Source organism: Grammomys surdaster, unplaced genomic scaffold (genome assembly GCF_004785775.1).
Source record: "Grammomys surdaster isolate TR1022 unplaced genomic scaffold, NIH_TR_1.0 215, whole genome shotgun sequence".
NCBI classification, from domain to species: domain Eukaryota; kingdom Metazoa; phylum Chordata; class Mammalia; order Rodentia; family Muridae; genus Grammomys; species Grammomys surdaster.
The window spans coordinates 1,483,446-1,505,847 of NW_021604660.1; the positions used below are offsets into that span (position 1 = coordinate 1,483,446).

Below are 22,402 nucleotides of genomic sequence, written 5' to 3' on the forward strand. Positions count from 1 at the left end.
TCGGGGGTTCGGTAACATGCTAAACTGACCTTGTGGTTTTAAATCTCTTTGAATGCTTTGTGAGAGGCATCTGAAAGATTTTGGAGGTTTGGACTGGAGAAGCACTATAAGACATCAAGTAACACTTATTAGATTATTCTGGTCAGGGCTCCAGGGACCAGTATGCCAAGAGAAATAGAGACCAGACAGTTTATTCTTGTGGGATTTCACAGGAAGTAAGGATGATATCAGGATCTTGGCTAAAGTCCACATCATGGGCATGTGGAGTCCAGAGTCCAACTTCAGATACTGTTCCTTTGAGACTTTCTTGAGACAGAATCTCTCTCACTGGCATAACATTTGCTGAACTGGCTGAGCTGGAAGGCCAAGGACCCTTGGGAGCATACTTTTCCTGGACTGAGATTACTATAAGTGTATGCTACTATGTCTTCTTGTTATTGTTGTTTGTTTTATTCTATGTTTAATGTGTTCTGGGGATGAAACTCAGTTTTCTTTCAAAGTAAGCAGGTTTTTTTTTTTACTTAGTTATACCCCATTTCATCTGAATAGTCCTAAAGTTCAATGAATAGATTAACACCTTGTAGAACTGATACTCAATACTCCTTGACCATAAGAATGAGGGATAAATAAATGGAGAATATATATTGGATTATAATTATTTTAGAAATTCTAATTTTTGTTACAAAAACAATTGTAATCAGTATGACCTGCTGTATGTATTACAAGCTGAATATCCCTTATTCAAAATGCTTGGGAACAAAACTATGTCAAATGTATTTCAGAGTTTATGCAATGTTATGTTAGAATAATTCCATAGACTTTATCTGTGTTGGCTTTTTATAGGTTGCTCTAGTTTCATATATTTTTCTGTGACAAGTAGATGGCAATAGATAGGAGGAAAATATTTATTTATTTGATGATTCCAGGTTCTAGTCCATTATTATGGGGAAGTTAAGAAAGGAACTTAAAATACCACATCCACAATTAATTAATATAGAGAATGAAAACATGCATCCTTTCTTGCTTGTTCTCACTTAGCTCTTTTATGTTATTCTGGATCCCCTGTCTAGGGCATCGTACCATCCATAATGGCTGGAGTCTTTGTATATCAGTTAAAAATTAAAACAACATGCACACATTTCTCATCAGCACTCTCTTCCTATTGGTTTCTAGGTTGTTTAAGTTTACAGTTAAAACCAGCACAGTGGTAAAAATGAAATACTTTTTCTGTTGACTTCTTCACACCTTACTTTTTGAAGTCTGTCTTTAGTGATGGATAACTCCAGCAATATGATGATATTTTTTTTTGGTTGAACACTGACAACAGTAGTTACTAATTTTATAACGATTACTTTCCCTTTGGTCTATTATAAAAGGTAATATGAAATAATAATAAGAATAACTATTTAAAATTTATACCAGTTGTTTCTCCAATATAGATGATATTAGGTTTGATTTTCAGGTAGGGTTGAAGACAAGTGTTGTGAAATATAATATTAAGATAAATGTTTTTGTTTGCATCTCTTTTAAGGAAACAAGCAAAAAAATTTCTACTACTCAGGACAAGAATTGCAGTATATTTATTTCATTCACTCACTGTGCCTTTTAGGAAGATTATTGATCTATACACAAGGCAGGAAATTATTCCCCATCAAGCTGAAGAATAGAAAAGGTAAGTGGAATTAAGACCATGAGTAGGAAAAGGTATGATAAGATTTACAGCACACAGGTTCACATTGATAAACTTGACTTGGTAGCTGTCTTGGTTACTGGTCTGTCACTGTGAAGAGACACTGACAGTGGCAGCTCCTATACATGAAAGCATTTAGTTGGGGCTGCATTGCAGTTTCAGAGGGTTAGTTCATTCTCATGTCTGGGAGCATGGTGATGCTCAGGCAGACATGGTGCCGAAGAAGTAGCTGAGAGTTTTACATCCTGATACTTAGGCAGCAGGAAGAGAGAGACACTGAGCTTAGATTGGGCTTTTGAAACCCCAAAACTCATTCTTGATGACACACTTCCTCCAATTAGGCCACACCTCCTAATCCTTTTCAAGGAGTGCCACTCCATGATGACTAAGCACTCATATCAGTGAGCCTGTGGGGGCCACGCTTACTCAAACTTCCATCTGCTATGGTAACATATTAATTTGCTCTTTATTGTTTTAATAAAACACTGTGATCGAAAGCAGCTTGATGTTGAGAGGCCTCATTTCATCTTATAGCTTATAGGCTTACAGTCTACCATGAAGGGAACTCAGGAAAGTAATTCAGAATAGAAACCTGGAGAATTCAATACAGAAACCTGAAGCAGAGGCCATGGAGGAATGCTACTTTCCATCCCATGACCAAAAGCAAGTTGGGGAGGAAAGCGTCAATTTCACTTTAAAGCTTCTAAGTCCATCACTGAGGAAAGCCATGACAAGAACACAGAACAGGAACCTGGAGACAACAAGTGATGCAGAGGCCATGGAGGACTGTTGATTATTGACTTGATCCTTATAACTTTCTCAGTCTGCTTTCTTATAGAACTCAGGACCACCAGCGCAAGAGTGGCACCATCCAGAATGAACTGGTCCAGCCCATATATATCATTAATTAAGAAAATGTCCTACAGGCTTGCCTACAGCCTGATCTTATTTTCTCAGTTGAGGTTCCCTCCTCTCAGTGACTCTAGCTTGTGTCAAGTAGATGTGAAAGAGCCAACCCAGGATGATGCTGGGGAGGATAGCATATCATGTATTACTACATTGTTTTTATCCTGTCTCATTTATTTTAGCAAATAGAGATCAGTTATCATCTTTAATTCTCCAAAGATATATCTCTACTAGGAACACAGTATAGAGTAGAGTTCAACAAACCTTCTGACAGTAAATATTGTGGCCTTGGTAGATAATATGCCATGTTTATGGTCATGCAGGAAAGTTAACATAGTATGCCTGATGCTGCTTTCCTTAGAATGGCCTGTTGGCAAGCTTGGCTCTTGGCTGCCATGTGGGGAGTTGGGGTGATAGTAGTCCCAGCACTAATAAGGACACTTAAATTGTTTGTAGACTGTTCTCTGTGCCTAAACTGCTTGTTTAAGCCAATATTTTCATTTATGCTGAGCACCAGGTTTGCTTTTGGGACTTTACCTTTTTGGTAGGTACTGGGCAGAGGACATCTGTGTGTCTACCTTCCCTATCAGAACCTCAGGCACTATATCTCAAGTGAGGTTTTCTGGAGTAATTGAATGTATTTGTCATGACTCCCCTGGGAGAGGCTCTCACGAGCTTGTGCCTGGCTTACTTTGGATTTCGTCTTCTGTAACCTTTGTTTTTGATTTTGCTTTGCATAGTTTTATTATAACGTGTCGTGTGAACTTGATTATATGAGTCCTGTGGGCCTTCCAACTCAGGCAAATCTGAACATGGTTTCAGGACCTCTGTTACATTTTAAAAGTGGAAACCCCATTCTTCGCTTGTCAGCCTTATCCTAAGAACTGTAGTTTATTGATACTGCTCCAGAGTCTATTCATTGTGATGCTCTTGTCTAGGTGTTTTATTTGCTCTAATTTATTTTAGCTCCTTGAGAACCGACAGGGCATTATGTTCTTCTCTTACAATGTTCAAGGCTGTGTCATATAGTTTAAGACAGAGTGGGGACATCATGAGCTTTTCAGCTAAGGAGGTACTATTTCATATGGTATTGCTGGATTTTACAAAACTATAAAGACTAGTGAATACATTTGATATTTTTGCAGGTATTCAACTTAACTTTACATGCCTCTCATCTGTAATAAATTTAGCATTTTATGTTCTTTTTTTAACTACTGTATTTGCTCTATAAACAATCATAGCTCATTTCTAAACTGAGTTTGATAATAACATAAACTAGCAACCAACTTTAAATTACATAGTTTTTCCAGAATATTTTAATGAAAGAGTTTATAGCAAGTCTTGGTGAACTGTACCTGTGGGCCTAACTTGGTCTTCCATCTGGTTGGTGTCCTTCTGAGCTAAGCCTGTATTTTAACTATTAAGTAGACTATTTTGTGCCATGTGGAAACAAATGCTAAATACTCATAGTCTATTTGACAAGTCATTATACTCATTATTTATTTGTTGACTGTGTATGGATAACGGTACTACAATTACCAGCTTTTGTCTTTTTGATAGAGATGATCTGGGTACAAAGCTGAAATTACTTAATACCTAGTCTGTGATGGAAAAAAAATGCTGACCATGTTCTGCTGTACTAAAAATCTCAGCAGAACCAACGTATTAAGATGAGTTTTACTTATCATAACGGAATTGGCTTAAATAGCCCTCATGAGTCTCAAGTATCTGTTGTGGATTTACATGATCTGCTACAAACAGATGGCAGAACTGTGCCTTAACATAGCAAGGCTCTGGGATAGGAGCTGCCCTCTAACTGTGCTCTCTTCTGGAGTGATGTGTGTTGGGTCATAGCTCACTTCTGCCCGGCTTTATATATTAATTAAGATGCAATTTTATGGATGAGTGGAATGAAGTTATATATTTTTTAGGTTGTAAGTACGTTACAAATTATTTTTTTTCTTTTGTAAAGATTCGGTATCCCTCACAAATCTCCTGGTTTTGTTTACTCAACTTATCTATTACTCACCAAGTTGTCCAAAGATGACATCCGTCGTGTATTCAGGTAAATGCTTCCTCCCTAAGTTGATTGGTTGATTGATTAACAGTGGTGGACATTCAACTCCTGATCCATCTATTTTAAATGGAGAAAAAAGTAATCAAAATGTTTGAGTGTTCTCTTGGCTAGGTGTTTGAGTTACTTACTTATTCTGATAAATGTGTTTATTAAGACTCTGTATTACTTGTAAGACACTACATTGGTTCCAAAGTAAGCTATGAAATTTAATTTTGTTCATAGATGTTTTAAGACATTTCTAATCTATTAATGTTTTAGTGTAGAGTTAGTTTGGCTGAGAATTGTGATGTTTTCTTAATATCAAGATGTTCTCAAGAGATATCAGGAGAAATTTTATTAATTGATTGCTGTCTTTTTGGATTTTCTGCCCTTTGTGTTTCTGAGGTGTTTTGAACAGCTTGCTGGTTTTGGTTTGTCCTAGTTTAAGGTTTTACGATTGTAGTGATGAAACATCATGACTGAAGCAACTTGGGAAGGAAAAGGTTCATTTGGCTTACACTTTCACTTCACTGTTCATTATTGAAGGAAGTTAGGACAGGGACTCAAACAAGGCAGGAATCCAGAGGCAGGAGCTGATGCAGAGGCCATGGAGGGGTGCTGCTTACTGGTTTGCTCATCATGCCTTTTTCAGTCTGCTTTGTTATAGAACCCAGGACCACCTGCTCAGTGGTGGCTCTACCCACAGTGCACTGGGCTCTCCCCCATTAGTCATTCATTAAGAAAATGCTCTAATGGCCTGCCTACAGCTTGATCTTATTGAGGCATTTCCCCAATCGAGGTGTTTCCTCTTGAGAATGACTCTAGCTTATGTGAAGCTGACATAAAGCTAGCCAGCACAACTGAACCCTTGCCAACTTGATAGAGAAACAGAACACTAGTAAGCAACAATCTCTACTTTCCATTCATCCTCAAGATCCCACATTAATAAGATCATCACAATATTAAAATATTCTAAAATTTAAAAGTCCCATAGTCTTAAACTTCAAACCCCTAAAAATGTAGTCTCTTTAAGAATCCAGGGAATGGGAATAACATTTCAAATGTAAATAAATAAAATAACCAATAAAAAATAAAAAAAAAGAAATCCAATCTTTTCTAAGATCCAAAATCTTTTAAAATTCAGCACTCTCAACTGTGCCTCCTGTCAAATCAAAAATAAATTTTCTTTCTTCAAGAGGGAAAAACTAGGGCACAGTCACATGTTTCAAATCCAAAAATTCAGTTGTTTTCAGGATCTTCTTTGTTAAGTGTAAAGTAAAAGAGAATCTCTTCATATTTTATTGTAAATTGCCATTTTCTTCTATGCATGTTGACCAGCTTATAAAAAGGTTTAAATTATTACCATTTAACATTTATTACTTCTCCTTTTCTTTTGTATGTCAATAAAAATCATCAAAGTAAAACATAGTATCAGAAATAATAATGTAGACCATAATCTTTTAAAATTGGGAAATAGCTTGGAAATGCTAGCACAAATTCTGAGAGAGACTGGAGTAAGAGAAAAAATGGATTGGGCTACATATTAGTCATATAATACATGTGTCAGCCAGAATGATTTTCCTGTTTGGTTATAATAGTGTATTGTTCTTAATGCAATTTCTAGACCTCTTCTGTCTTTACAGCATTTATATGATAGAGTAGTAGCTTAAGACCCCTGCTACATGCTTCTACAGCATCGTTTAGACTGAACATGATCTTCCCTTGTTAAAGGTACTCAGTATTATGACTTACTGTCTAGTCAGCTGTCTGTCTTCTCAGACTGTTATGTTGAGTGCAATGCTCAGTAAGCATTTACTTCTGTCATGTCAATGGGTAAGTACATGCCCATAGTGTTTGTCATTGCAAACAAGGCTTTTCATCTGGAACTGAATGAAATGTTTCATCTGGAACTGAAGAAAAAGTCCTTTTTCTTCTGGTCAGATATGAACTTGAAGCTAGCATGCTTATGGAATGAAGACTAGTGTAATATTAATTAAAAACCTTGTTAGTTTTATACTGTTTCTAGGACACTCATGTCACATTTGTGTTAAGGAAGTTAGATTGAATGTGGCCTTTTGTGGTCACGCAGTGTACCGCCGTCTGGAGGTGTCCATTCTTTGGTGTCTTCCTTTTGCTTGTAGTTTAATCTGAATGTTTCATTTAATTTCTTACTGAGCCCATGTACCCAAGTACATTAAGAAAAGGCAAGCAGTAAGTGTAATGAGCTTGTTTTCTGAGAGGTTGAAAGTTGAGTCTTCTTCCACCCATATCTTCAATATCAAGGTGTGATTTGGGGTCTAACTGAAAAATGTGATATTGTCTTTTGCATTTTTTTAAAATTAGCTTGAAGAGATAGTAAGCTAGATGAGTTAAGTTTCATTTTATAATTCTCATCTGGGCTTTAGTTGTATGATTTTTTTTAAAACACCCAGTCTCTCTCTGACCCTTGTGGAATAGCAGCCAGCACACAGTGAGAAACAGAAGTAGACAGTGCTTTCACTTTCCACTTTGTCCTTTCTGGTTCTCAGAGAATTATTCTCCTGCAAGTATGGTGACCGACGTTCTGCGGATGCTCTGCGACCAGAAGGAATGTGCCGTTGAGTGCTTATACAACAGTACAGTGACAGAGGCGCTTCTCCAGCCCATTCATAACCTGATGAAAGGAAGTGCGGTGGGTGTCACTGAAGAGGAAGAGGAGCCACTTCAGTGGCTAGTACTGGTCAACAGCCAGTGGCTCTACATTTCTCACATGGTTGTGATGTTTTCCGACAGATATTTCCTACATGTATTTTTTGGTTTTTGCACCTGAGGATCTTTATTTGTTAGGTCATAGTCTATGCAGTTATTTGATTTATTAGTTACGATGGGTGGTAGGAATGTATACCCACAGACCACAACTTATTATTTTTTTCTAATGAAACTCAGTTCTGTTGGTGGGAAAAACTTAGAAGAAAAAAGTTATACTATTAAGAAGTTATTTGTCTCATGAATGTAATAAATCTTGTGTATGTCTTATGTATTCTAATGACAGTTTTATAGCTTTTTGGAAATATGATTATATTCCTAAAGAGTCAGCTCTGCCAGGAGAGCAGTGTGAACAAGTGTGAGACAGAGCTGAGCAGCCATGCTGTCTTCTCAGTGCACCTAGCTTCTCATGTGAGAGACTTTCACCAGAGAATAAACTGAGGTCGAGGGAAGTGGCCAGTTCCACTTCAGACAGCCAGCATGTGGTGAAGTTGTTGTCCTCACCAGGACTGCCATATGTCTAAGATAGCCCACCACTTCTCTCATGTAAACTCTGGCACAGTGACGTTAGAGTACACACAGAGCTGGGAGTTAAGCTGTCTTTTATGTGCTTGGTAGCCTCTTTATCTGTTTCTTCTCCCTTCTGGGTCATGCCACACTTCACTGGGCCACAAATACGTTGTGGGTTGCTGTTGAATGCATTAATGCTACTGTTTTCAACTTGGCATTTACCAAGTTTTCTGTATCTATGCACTGTTCACATTTTCTACATAGTGTTATGATACACTCTGTGTTTATTCAATCCCCTCCTCCCGGGAGTGAAACCTTCTGTGTGTGAAAATGTCCCCTGGGTTCTACAGTCAGCCCTGTGTTTTCACTCTTATTTGCAGTTTTTGTATTGCATTTATTTATTTATCTTTCTATTTATTTATTTGGGATGGTCTTCACATGCTGTGCTGTGTATGTAGAGGTCAGGTGAGAACTTTGCCACCACGTGGGTCCCAGGGCTCAAACTCGGGTCATCAAGCCTGGTGGCAAGTGCTGCCTTGCTGGCTCTGAATTGTTCCCTTTTTAAGTATAGGCTAGTTCACTGACACACAGAGGCTCTCTAGTACCTAATTTAAGATAATCAGCATCACCTAAGGAGGCAGTGCTCTGTCAGTGCTCACCAACACAGAAGACAGTAAGGCATGCTCACGCCTTTAAGAAGCTCACTCTAATCACCATCTAAATGGGAGATATTTAAAATGAGCAACAAAAGTTCTAAAGCAAAACTGTTTGCATGACAAAATATGTGGACACAGGTATAAGTATAAGTATATGAGAGAAGGAACACATTTTAGATACAGGTGTCAAGAAAAGTAGTTTGTATGAAAACAGATTATCTAATAGAGTCGGATGGATGGATAGTTGTGTGTGTGTGTGCGTGCACACATGTATATCTACGTCTCTATATTTTTGTGTACACACAGCATACACACATATACATATGAATATGATGTACATAAATACATACACAGAAACACACATGCAAATAATTTTTTTTCTTGGGACAGGTTTCCATATATAGTCTAGATGGACCCGAGAGTCTCAATCCTCCTGCCCCATTTAGTGTCTGAGTGCTGGAATTACTAGATATGTATATGCAGGTAGTTTTTTCTTTATTATTGCTGTGACAAATTAACTCAAGAAAATAGCTTAAAAGATAAGAGGTTAGACATCTACTACCTAATTATCTCTAGAGTCATGTAGTGATCTTCTACCATATCAGTGGTCTGTACTGGGCTATATATGTATAGAAAAGAATAGGGCATGCTTATGTTAGCTCCCAGTTCAAGGGGCAGTCTGTCATGGTAGGGACCTAGGAGCTTGAAGGACCTGTTTATGTTGCACCCCACAGTTAAGGAATGGAGACTAACACATACTACTACTCAGCAACCTTCCTACACTTATAGAGTCCTGGATCCAAACTAGGGAATGGCACCACCCACAATGGATATATCACCACCAAATTAGTTAATATAATCACATTTAAAAATACATAGACTATGCACATTAGCATTCATACAGGCATAAGGCAGTAAGTAGACCCTAAAGACAATGGAAGTTTCTGTAAGCAGACATCATCATTAACATAATTTCTGGGTTTGAATATTTGTTTTTGATGTTTTCTTACATGTTGGCCAACCTATTAATGCTTCCAACTTAAAATGAGCATGCATAATTGGTCCAATTTGTTTTTTGAGTAGGCAATATTATTGGCTGTTATCCAACTCGTGAACTGGCTGTCCCTTGTCAATTTTTATCCATCTAAGTATGTAAGGGGATGGCATCAATTAGACAAAATCATAGTGTATTAGATAGCATATATAACACAATGAATTTGTAGGAATGTGGTACCTGGAAAATGGGAGAAAATGCACATTAGGAGGGAACTATCACATTTGGTAGCCAGAATCACACATGAATCTGTACCACAGACAGTGAGTCTGAGTAACTGTTTTATATAAAAATCTTGAATTGATTTGCCTAATCAGCTCTGCTGGTAAAAGAATATCATCTAATGACACATGTACCTCAGATATATTATGTCACAACCAGCAGTTGTGAAGGTTTCTGTCGTTGTGCTTGCCATATGACTTTATTAGACTGCATACACCATCCCTGCTAGAGTATACAATTAGATGATTTGTCTTGTCATTATTATTATTATTTTAATGTGCAGGCTGCTCCGGATTGCTCTGAAACAGCCCTAATTCACATAGCTGATATTTTGGCAAGAATCGCTTCTGTAGAGGAAGGACTTATTTTACTTCTGTATGGAGAAAATATGAACTCTTCTGAAGAAGAGAGGTGCGTGTACATTTTGATCTGTGTAACTATTTGGGTGTAGTTAGGTTTCCCGAACAGGTACACATTAAACTATCTTTGATAAGTCTTTTAAAATGTTTATCTTTTTTTCTGTGTATGTATATGTATATGCCTGCATGAGTTTATGTGCACCACATGCATGCATTCAGGCATCCCCAGAGGGCGGGAGAGGGTATTAGATGCCCTGGAAAGGGAATTACAGACAGTTGTGAGCTACCATGCAAGTACTGGGAACCTGGATTCTCTGAAAGAGCAGTAAGTGCTCTTAACATGGGAATCACCTCTTCAGCCCCTGTCCTATCTAATCTTAGCTCACGGTAAGGATAGCAGCATCATTCCAGATGGGATCCAATATCCTCTTACCTGCTCCCCAAGACTGTCTCACAGGCTTCTGAAGCCACAAGTAGTTGGTTCAAGTCAAACAGATTCATAAAGGCACACCTTTCCTATCACCCCGTCCTAGCTCCACCTTTGCCCATGGTAGCCTTGTGGTACTTAGACTTCTAGTGGTTTCAGACTCTGTGCTTCTGATGGTGTGAAACTTCAGCACACCTGTGAACCTATAAATGTGTTTACTCTTGGTTGGTTAAAAATGACATCATCTATGTAACCCTGAGACATTTTCTTGGGTGAGTACAGAAAAAACATCATTTTATTTTAGCATTGTGCTCTTCTTTCAGCTTGCTATAATTTATTCAGATTCCTCCCCACTCCCCCTTTAGTAGATAGCAGCTTGTGCCTCAGACCTTGGCTCCCTAGATGATACTGTAATGTGCCCAGCCTGTTGAGATGATGAATTACATTAATCGGCTTTTATGCCAAGCAGCCTTCTCAGGGTCTAAATCCCACCTGGTTGTGGTGAACATTCCTCTCCCCCATTGTGGCTTTGAGTTTCTAGTGGATCTGTGGATCTTTGCCACATTGACAAATGACATTAGCCTCAGAATCTGGAATCTTTTTATTCTTTGATATTGCTAAAATGCTGGTTTCATAAGTTAGAAGTGATTTCTCCTGCTTCGATCTTGTGGAAGGAATTGTAGAGAACTGTTATAACTTCTTTAAATATTTGGTAGAATTCATCTGCGAGACACTGTGTGCCTGACATTATCTAATTCTTGTAATTACTTAACTTCTTTATTAGATGTATAAACCTTTTGGGAATTATTTCCCTTTGTGTGAAATTTAGCAGGTTTTTGTTTTTTGTTTTTTGTTTTTTTTTGCAGAGAAATGATCCAATTATTTATCTATTTATGGTTTAGAGTTACTGGTAATGTGCTCTTACTATCTTGATAGTACCTGGGATCAGTAGTGAAAAATCTCAGCTCTCATTTTGGTACTAGTAATTTTTAGTTATTATTATTAGTCTTCTTCTTCTCCTCTTCTTCTTCTTCTTCTTCTTCTTCTTCTTCTTCTTCTTCTTCTTCTTCTTCTTCTTCCTCTTCTTCCTCCTCCTCTTCCTCCTCCTCCTCCTCCTCTTCCTCTTCTTCTTCTTATTTGTCCTAACTTGAAACTTTGTGGCTTTTTCTAGAAAATCACATTTTGATCTTATTATGTGTGCATATATGCTTGTGGATGTGTGTGTGTGCATTGTGTGTGAACAATCTTCCTGGGCTGACTATGTGAGTATGTGCGTGTATGCATACATGTGAGTTGTTTGTGTGTATATGTAAGTGTGAATGCATATGTGTGTGTATATGTGTGTATGTGCACGCATATGTGTTTGTTAGTGTTTTGCATATGTGAGTGTGTATGTTAGCATGTGTGCATATGTGAATGTGTGTATATGTGAGTATATGTGCATATGTGAGTGCATGTGTGTGCTTATGCACATGGGTGAGTGAATGTGTGTGTTTAAAGCACGATATCTTATTCCTGTTGGAATACAGTAAATTTGTTCACCTCTGTGAATAATGAAGTTTCATCATATACTTTCCCATTTCATCATTTATTTTCCCTCCATTTGTTTTTAATCTGTTGTTTTGAGTTCTTTTGTTACTCCTTAGATGTTTAAAAAACTGTTGGTAAGGATTATAAGGGCAGTTGTTGGTTGTGGCTGTTACTTTGGTTTTTGTTGAAAATGCACGGAATTTTACGGAAAAAGCCCTACCAAAGCCTCCTGCAGTTACTTGCCTGAACAACTCCACACATCTTAGCAGGAGTCGGTGTGGAAGTGGTGCTGGATCTCAGGCCTCAGCATGTCCATTTTGATTTGATCTTCCCTCCTGTGCTTCCTGATCTCTGTGCCTTTCAAGAAGTCCCCTGGTTGGCAGCATGCAATTTTAAGTGGGACCTGGAGGATACAGTTTTTTATAAACTTCCTTCTAGCCCCTCATGCTTTTGGTGCTGTTTTGTTCCCAATCACAGAGATATTTAATTCATCAGGTACTCGTATGCTTTTTCAGACTTCCTGAAGCGAGTCTGATATACCTGGCTGTTGCACTATGGCCAGTGACTGGCACTTTCTAGGTTTACTCAGCTGTTCTGAATTCCAAAGTCCAAAATTCCCCATCATCTTTTCCATTTGCATTGTTTTGGAGGGTTTTTAAGCATTTAAAAACTAGTTTTACTTATGAATTTTAGAATTTGTAGAGGGAACAGAGAGATGTTATGCATTTAGTTTGTCGGTTTGAACTGGAGCTATTGAGTATTTAACACTCTTTTTTTATAAAAGGGACATTTATATTTTATCATGAATTTTAAGATCTTTTCATCTATTGCTCAACCTTCTGCACATTCATTTTTTAAAAATAATGCCTTACTAATAACATAAACCAGCCTTGAACTGTGATCCCCCTCAGTCTGTCAATCCTAATTGTATGTAAGTTCATTAAATATCATCGATTTTGGGTCTGGGTAATTTTGTTGTGTGATGCATTTATTTATTTGCAAGGTTTTTTTGTAGTAAAGTTTATTAAACAAACAAACAAACAAACAAACTGATTAGAAACACGAAAAAAAGTGCTAGTATTCCTGGCCCTATATCCTTATATAAGTTTTCTGTTTCTGCATGAATATTGTTAATTTGGATAAATCAGGGTTTTGCCAGTAACTGCCTCTGGGGTGTACACGTGGTTTTGTTTTAAAAGAAAGGTTCTGTCACATTGAAGTGGGACAAACAACATATAAACTACCAGGAGTGACTTCTAGTTATCATTGGGTAGTACCCTGATTGTTTCCTTAGTAGAAAGGCTGGAATGTTTGCAGATGCAATTAGAAAGAGTCTGGCTCATTACTTTTTGTTTTTCACAGTGGAGCGATGAGCAGCTCACTAGCTGTAAAAAGGAATTAGGGGGCTAGGAAATGTCTTAGCAGGGAAACATGCTACCTACTAAACTACATGGCCTGTGTTTAATTGCTGGGATGCACATGGTAGATCTGATCCCTGCAGTTGTCCTCTGGTCTCCAGGTTGTCCCGTGACTGTTATATACACCCCACCCCCAACAGAATTAGCAGTAATTTTTATGGACTGCTTATGATGTTAGCATTGACATTAAGTGGAAACAGAGAATGGACAGATGAATGTTTATAGACTGCTGCCCTCTGTGGACAGGGCAGTGTGAACCATCTGTTTGCTTATATCATGTAGACAGATTGAAAGGCAAGGAAAATGATTAGTTCCAGGGAACAGAAGAAACATACATGGAGAAATGTTCTCCATGGGATATACATTGATCATACTTAGATTTTAGTTTAGAATTAAATAGTTGCTTTGGGTTCCAAATGTTAAACCACATAAAGAAGAAAGAACTCATAAGTTTTAAAACCTGTGAAGCTAATGAGTAAGCAAGCTTAACAGGCTGGTTAGTGACAAAGTCGTGTAGAAAGAAACTTACTTCAGGTAATCTCAGCATGTTTGACTGTAGTTGGGAGTAGTGTAAGGGAAATAATCTTCAATGCCAGCTGCATTTGGTATTTTGTTATGGATAGTAAATAACTAGGTAATAGCACTTGGAACTAAGACTTTTTCAGTGTAAGATACAATATAAAATCATAAAGTAACAAGTAAAATTTTGACTCCTCAGCTCATAATGGAAATACAATTATGAACTTACTTTTTTTCTAAAAAGATAAATTTTTTTCATGTCACTACCCTGTCAAAGGCCTAGAAGCAATGATATTGAGAGCAGATTCCTGCATTGAGATATCTCTGTATCTTCCTTTTTTCCCCATGAGGGGAGACAGGAAGCCTTGAAGAAATGACTATTTCTAGGTCAGGAATAAGAAGTATACAGAATCATCCTTACATAATTTTGACTCTAGAAAACAAGGTAGCTATTTAAAACTCTCAGAATAGCACCAAAAGTTCCTCAAGGAGGATTCTTCTGTCTTTAAGATGTGTAACTTGAGGATCAAAAATTAATGGGTACAACAGTGTGAAATATTATTAGGTCTATAAAAACATGGATTAAAAATATTAAAATAATAAAAATATAAAAATAGTAAAAATAAAGCACGAATGGACTGAAAAGTTCTTTTTGATGGTGCTATGATACCAAGTATATTTATTACTTTGCAAATTGATATTAGAATATTTCCAACTTTCCTTTACACACTGTACTTTAACAGGTTACCTAGGAAACCTTCTTTGCAGAAGTCTAGTTACTAAATACCAACAAAATTCTTGAATCAGAAAGATTCATGAAATGCTTCTTCATGATATCTTGGTAATCACCACAATAATTACTAAAATCATCAGTGAAAATGCCTTTCTTAGAAGAAATGCCTGTGAGCTTCTACCTGCCAAGCTAACTTTCGATATCACCTAAATTGTTTCAGTATCACCTAAATTGGGACCACGGAATAAGTAGCTTACACAGGAGGCGCACATCACTAATGAAGGTGTTTACCTAGGAAGAAACGAAGAACTAAAGTTTAAGCATCAAGATCTAATTATTATCTTCGAGACCATTTGAGGAAATAGGAAATGTGTTGGAGGATTCTGTGGGGGAAACAGTTATTCAAATATAAAACCATTGAATCATTGACTTGGAGAAGAACCACACAGGGAGTATAAATCACCCAGCATAGCCTGCAGGACTTGTAGGAAGTGTAATGTAAACAAACCTATCTAGGGGAGGTGACATCCGTGAGAGAGGCTAAAGAGAATGTAAATATGGGCTGTCTAACATACACTACATTTAAGATAGAAATTTTGTCATTTGAAGAAGTACAGTTGGTTACATATGCAAGATAAGGATGAAAACATGTTTGTCACGCTGCTGGAGAAAGGTACCAGGAGACTTACTGCTCTCTTACATCTAATGTTTATTGCTTTTGCTTTGACTTTTGTTTTGTTTTTAAATTTAGAAAAAGTGTTAGTACTGCTTCTCTCTGGTGTTATACTGACTGAAATGTTATGACTTTTTATTTCATAATAACACGTTAGCTGTGTGTTATTATGCAAGTTACTTCTGTAATCTGTATATATATTCTTCCATCTGGAAACTGCTATTTCAAAAGATTATAGAAAAAATGAAGTAAGCACCTACACTTAAAACAGCAGCTTTCACATTGGAAGCATTTTTTTTTTTTTTGTCTCTGCTATTATTATTTCCAGGAAAACGATCTCAAGCTTTGAGATAGGGTGGGCATGTTGTTGTTATTGTAATGGGGAAGGTAGCAACAGCTCAAACAAGATGGTATTCTCACTGTAAAATTAAGAACACTCCTGCATGGCCCTGTCTGCATGACATCTGTGTCTCTGTAAGTATACGAAGATCTGCCATTTCTCTCACCAGATTGTCCTTTCCTGTGTTCCACAGAAACCTTTGTCATGACTGCACATGTGCACTTTGGTGGATCAGGCATACAGACTTGTTTGCAAAAGGTTATGAACTATGTGAAAGGGACCAAGCCAGTGAGCGGTGTGGAGGCAGGCTGTTTTGTTAGTAATCCCTGATGTCAGGCCGCATTGGATTTGGGGTCACATCTGTGGTCTCTTCTTAGTCCTACAGGTGCTCACATAATAGCCAAGTTTTCAAAGAAACTCCTTGAAGAAGATATTTTGATTTTTTCTGGATCGGAAATGCTGCCTGTAGTTAAAGGAGCATTTATTTCTGTGTGTCGTCAGATATATGGAACATGTGAAGGCTTACAGGTGTTGCTTCCTTATGGTTTACATGAATCTATAGCAAAGGCATGGAAGAAGGTATGTTCTTCAAACTTTTCCTCCCTGCAGGTCTTTATTTCAGTTACAGGCATCATTGTAGTACCATATTATGGACAGGGTATTTTAATGGTACCTGTATCTCTCTTTTATCCTTTTCTTTTCCTTTCCTTGCCCTTCCCCTTCCCTTCCCCCTTCCCCCCCCCCCCCCTCCCCCCCTCCCTCCCTCCCTCCCTCCCTCCCTTGCTTTAGCTTTCTTTTCTTTTTTCTTTTTGAAACAGTCTTACTATGGAGCTCTGGATGGAACTTACTATATAGACCAGGCTGGCATTGAGCTTACCGAGAGTTACCTGCCTCTGCCTCCTAAGTGCTAGTATTAAAGACGTGTGCCACCATGCTAGGTTAAATATTACTTCTCTAGGATTGTGGTAGTTGGTATTAGCTATCCATACTTCTTAACTTGGCACAGGGTGACTTCAGAACCTCTTTGTCCTTAACTTGGCACAGGGTGACTTCAGAACCGCCTTCTCAGTAGGCCTTAGGGTCTAAGCCTTTAATGGACAACCACAAAGGTTTGTACTCTGCTAGCAGAAGCTTGAGGTGAATTTTCTTCGCATACACTCCCCTTCCTCTGTGGAGGTTAAGACATCAAGAATACAATGCAGCAGGAGCTGTATACAGACCAGTAGATTGCTAAGTCTTTCAATTTCATTGAACCAGATAATTTAATTTTGAAAGCAATTGACTTAAAATAGATCAAGGATTAAAAACAGAACTACAGCATTAGAAACCTTGTGAATAGTGTTATTGGTCAGAAAAGCAGAAAAATGAACTAATCGCTTATTTTCTCTTAGACAAGCTTGCTGTCAGAAAGGATCCCCACTCCAGTAGAGGGCTCTGATTCAATTTCTTCAGTGAGCCAGGAGTCTCCCAACAGGTAATTATCATTGTTTTGCATCTCCCTATTGTATTTGTTGAGATTATTTAGAGATAATTGAAATGCAAATGGAAAATGGTAGAAAGACATTTTCCAGGAAGTTAAACTGTGTGTCTACAGGTTCAAGGTAAATTGCATTTTATAGGATTATTATCATTTGTAGATTATGTGATGCTTATTACAAATGTAGAAATATTAAATAGTTTTTACTTCATCCTGTATTTATATTTTGTATTAGGAAGGATGGTGGACTGTAAAGTTTTCAGAAAAATCAGAGAATTATCAAATACTAAAACTGGAAAGGAATCTCACCTGGGCGGTAGAAGTAAGATGTTTCTGGATAGCAGGGAGATCCACTTGCTTAGTTTTCAAAATACAGCAAGAGTGCAGTTTAATTATGGTTTTGACAATTATGTAGATTAATAGTTCACTGTATATATTTGTGCTTCTTTAGAAATATTACTTGGCTGTGGTGCTAGGTTGACATGGAAATAATTTATTAAACTAATGTTTAGTGATCTGTATGTTCCAAGTTTTGATCTTAGTTTACGGTTGAGCATTAGCACCGTGTGGATCATAGTGGGGACAGCTTTAAGGGATCTTTTTTGCTAAATTCTGACCTTGCTTCTTTCTCTTTTATAGGATAGAGATTAAGTTACAAAATCAGTTATTTTTTTAAAAATTTAGGAATAGTTTAAAGGTTCAAAATAGTTCATTCTTTGTAATTTACATGTATTTTTATTTATAATATGGTTAACAAATACACCAACTGCTTCTTTTTCTCCTTTTCATTGAGAGAGTATGGAGGAATGAGGCAAGCTTTGTCCAGTCCCAATCTGTAGACATAGATTTTCCTCAAATGCACACCTCACTGTCATCAACTTCATTGCATATAAAACAGAACAGAATACATGTTTGGTACAGGGAGCTGCTTCCTATAGAGCAGAGGTTCTCAGCCTTCCTAATGCTGTGAACCTAATACAGTTCCTTATGTTGTGATCCCCAACCATAAATTATTTCATTGCAACCATTATTTCATTGGAACTTTATAACTGTAACATTGGTGCCGTAATATAATGTAAATATATGATGTGCAGGATATTTGATATGTGTCCTCCAAAGGGTTGAGCTCATAGCTTGAGAACCACTGCTATGGACCGAGTGGACTAGAGAAGAGGCACTGCTAATTCAAGAAGCCCTAAGTTCATTCTTCCTTCAAACAGAGAATGGGACGGAGGGAGGGATTAGTAGGTGTAAAGAGGCAATGTTACCTGTGAATATGTGCTTACAGGAAAGCAGTGCTAGAGAAGAAGAGGTTCCCTAACCTCTGGGTTACTGTCTGGGCTCATTAGAGCTTTCTAGGGAGAACCAGTAGGATAGATATGTGGGTTAGTGTGTGAGCGAGGAGAGCATCTACTGGGGCATAGGTTCCTGCTGTTACAGAGGACAGGAGATTTAAACGTAGATGATACAGTTGATAATGATGCTCAGTCTAAGTGTCAAGAGTCTCAAGTTGTGAGAGTTGGGCTGCGAAGGCCAGGAAGCTTGTGGCTTTGGTTTCAAAGGGCAAAAGAGTGTCCCTGAATTCCTAGGTTCAAACTCTCTGTTGTCCTTCTATCTGGACCCATCCAACTGAATGGTGCCTTCTCTACACTGAAGATAGGTCATCTCCACTTGGTCTACTGAGATTGTAGGTCTATCTCCCCTGGAGAAACCTCACAGATATACCCACAAATAATGCTTTATCACTTTTCTAGCTATTCTTCAAATCTAGTCAGATTGACATATCAATCACCCATTATAATGTATCAAGAAAAGCCAAAAATTCAATACAATTCACAGTATATTAGAAATGTATTTATCATTTTTGCCCTAACAATTCAGTTTACCTTCTGTAAAGCCTTGAGCGTCTTTTGTTCTTTTCTTGAGGGAGTTTGTGTGAGGTAGGTGTTATAGCAGCTAACCCATCTCGTGTCAGTGTATAGCAGGCACCTGATTTCTTGAGTAAGTGAAGAAATGAAGTTCGTGAATGGGCTTTCTCTAGTTCAAGTTAGGGAGAATGAGGGTTAGCTTAACTAGATAACAGTAAAATAATAGCAATCTGTAAAAACTAACATCATCATTATTATTATTGCCTTAAAGTTAAGCATTTTGAGCTTGTTGTTGTTATTATCATTATTATTGTTAACATGTTTTGGAAGATCCCCCTCCCACTTCCCACTTAATGCCGTGTACAGTACTGGAGAATGGAGAGGCTGATGCATAGTTCTGGTGGGCACTCATGTCCTTTTAGTCTGCCTCTTGCTTGAAAACACCCAATAAAATTTCTAATAGGCATATCGACGTGTCCTCACACTATGTGAGCCAAATCACTGTGTTACCTTAGAGAAGATTCAATCACAGAGAAGCAGTAAGATGTGAAATTTGCCACAAGCAGCCACTAAAAGACCTTCTTTAAGATGGGAGGATAAAATGACAGAGGGTTTTTTGATCTGCAAAGCTCAGCCCATGGTACCATGAAATTAGTCACCAGAGATTGTATTTCCATTAGAAATACCTTGCTGTATAGTCAGTTGTCTCTTGCTGTAAAGAGACACCCTGACCATGGCAACTGATTTAAATGAAAGCATCTAATTGTGTCTTGCTCACAGTTTCGGGGGTCTAGTCTAGTCTCATGTCAAAAAGGATGGTGGCATGGAGACAGATTTGGTTCTGGAGAGATAGCTGAGAGCTCTATGTCCACATGGTTCAGCAGCAGGGATATGGAGACACTGGGCCTGGCTTGGGCTGTGGACACCACAAAGCTTACTCCCAGTGACACACTTCCTCTAATAAAGCCACAGCCACTGCAACGAAACCACACCTCCTAATCCCTCTCAAGTAATGCCATTCCCTGATGACCAAGTGTTCAAATCTGAGTCTATGGGGGCCATTCTCATTCAAACCACCATATTAATGGAGAGTGCAGTTTACAGCTTCACACCAGTTACCATTGCATTGCTGCTTCCTAAGGGAAGGCAATAAACTCAGTGGCTCAGGTCTTCTGCCCCCTCATTAACATTTGAAGGGCAGTTAAATAGTTCCAGAGATTTATTAAAGCATGGCAACACTTATTTCTCAGAATTATATACGCTCTTTTACATTATGCAGTGGTGCCACTCATATAATTTGCATCCTATTTTATTTGTGGTGAATATGGAAACTTTTTTATGATTAACTTATTGATTTAATGACATATATTTTATAGGTATGTCCCTGTGTGAGTGGCTTGGCTTAACTTTTCTAAAGCTTATTTTAGTGTTTCATTAGCATATGCTAATCAAACATAATAATGGCTTCAATTATGCCATTTCATACATGTACATAGTGTATGTCTATAATAGTCACTCTCTCATGTCTCGTTTCCACTCCATTCTGGCTAGGCCTCTCCTCCTCCCCTGCTAACCTTGCACTCTGGCTTCATCCTTGGCAGTGACCCCGTCGTCTGTGTGAGGATTGTTTACAGGAGCAAGGATGAGGGCTTGCTTCTGGAGCGTGAATACTTGACCCGATCGTCACACCATTGAAGACAGTGTCTCTCCCTCCACTACCACAGTTAGCTACTTATAAACCCTCTGGCAGGCCCTGGCCTGGGCATCAATGCCACATCAAGGAATGAAGAATGAAACTTTTTAAAAAAAGAATGATTTAGTCCACGAATGAGTCCAAATGTAAATTGTCCATCTTCCTTCACTGTCTTTGTTCCATCTGTAGTTTGTGATTCCTGTCTGCATTCTCTTGTTGTGTCTGACCTTTCCCCCGTGTCTTTCCCTAACAAAGAGCTTTGCTCTATGTTGATTGAACAACATAGAAAACATAGTATGGGAAAGGGATGAAGAATACATTTTACAGAAACCTTTAACAGTTTTACCAGAAGTTACGTTACTGATTCCAGCTGACCCAGGAGAGCATTTGAAACAAGCACAGATGTTCCCATCCTCTGTCTACCCATGTGTCACTTCTAATATTTGTAGATGTTTGCTTACTTTGAGTTTGCTTTCACTCTCATTACTACTTTCAGAAAATGATTACCACATGCATGTGAACACACACACACACACACTTCTGGATCAGAGGTATGGAATAGTACCAATTTAAGATTAAAGCAATGCATTTAGCTTAGGCTGTAGAAGCTGATTAAATGGGAAATACAAGTGATAATAAGGTAAATTCTGTTGTTTTAAAGACAGGGTCCACCTGGGTGAACAGTGGGTTGAGTATGTAGATCTAGATGATCTCCGGGCATAGTGCTAAGTTGGATGCAAAGCCTGGCTAAAATTCAGTCTCCTAAAGGCAAGAGCTATTTCCCAGAGAAGATTATTACCACAGGCCTTATAATTCCGTCCCCATTCCATGGCTGGCTGCTTGGGTTCAGTCTCAGGTCCTCATGCATGCATAGCAAGTGTTCTTAGCCAGAGAACCAGGTTCTCACTCTGCAGCCCTTGCTGGTCTGGAACTCACTATGTAAACCAGGCTGGCCTCAGACTCACAGAGATCTTCCTGCCTGTCATTGGCTCCTATGTACTGGGATCACAGGTATGTGCCACTATGCCCAGCTAACCTTCTATGTTTGGAAATGTGTGTTCTTTTAAACCACACCAGAAAGTGTTTCCTACTCCCAAACACATGTTCTTGTTCTTAAATAGTTTTATTGTATATAACTGTCGGGGCAGGCAAACATTCTTACCAGTTCTCCAAGTTATCACTCCTGTACCTTCTGGACTGTGTGGCACCTGACAGATCTTATTATCTACATTATAGTGGCTGGGACTAACAGGTGATGTTCATATCAGGGAGCTCTTGCCTGTATGTTAATTGTAAAAGTTTAACTGAACAAATAATATATTTATGGATTGTAGTGTTTTCTAATTTTTTTATATGGTTTCTGCTATTTCTTTTTTTTTCTCTTTACCTCTGCCAAAATTATCAGTCTTAAAAATATGATCTGGGAAAACATGTTATTATTTGTTTCCAAATACAATAAACACGTGTGAAAGTAAAAGAGAAACCATGTATTTTATTCTTTAAGACACGAGAAAGACACGAGAATA

General features: G+C 38.0%; 1 protein-coding gene across 1 annotated transcript in view; it reads left to right on the top strand.

Moving 5' to 3' along the window:
* The window catches only part of Tbc1d32 (TBC1 domain family member 32), a 194,725-nt gene that overhangs the window by 49,884 nt on the left and 122,439 nt on the right, over nt 1–22,402 (top strand). The window contains exons 12-17 of the mRNA XM_028772606.1: nt 1,532–1,672; nt 4,569–4,661; nt 7,181–7,323; nt 10,123–10,250; nt 16,216–16,417; nt 17,230–17,312. Coding sequence (XP_028628439.1) covers nt 1,532–1,672; nt 4,569–4,661; nt 7,181–7,323; nt 10,123–10,250; nt 16,216–16,417; nt 17,230–17,312 — 790 coding nt within the window. The remainder of the gene's footprint in view (nt 1–1,531; nt 1,673–4,568; nt 4,662–7,180; nt 7,324–10,122; nt 10,251–16,215; nt 16,418–17,229; nt 17,313–22,402) is intronic.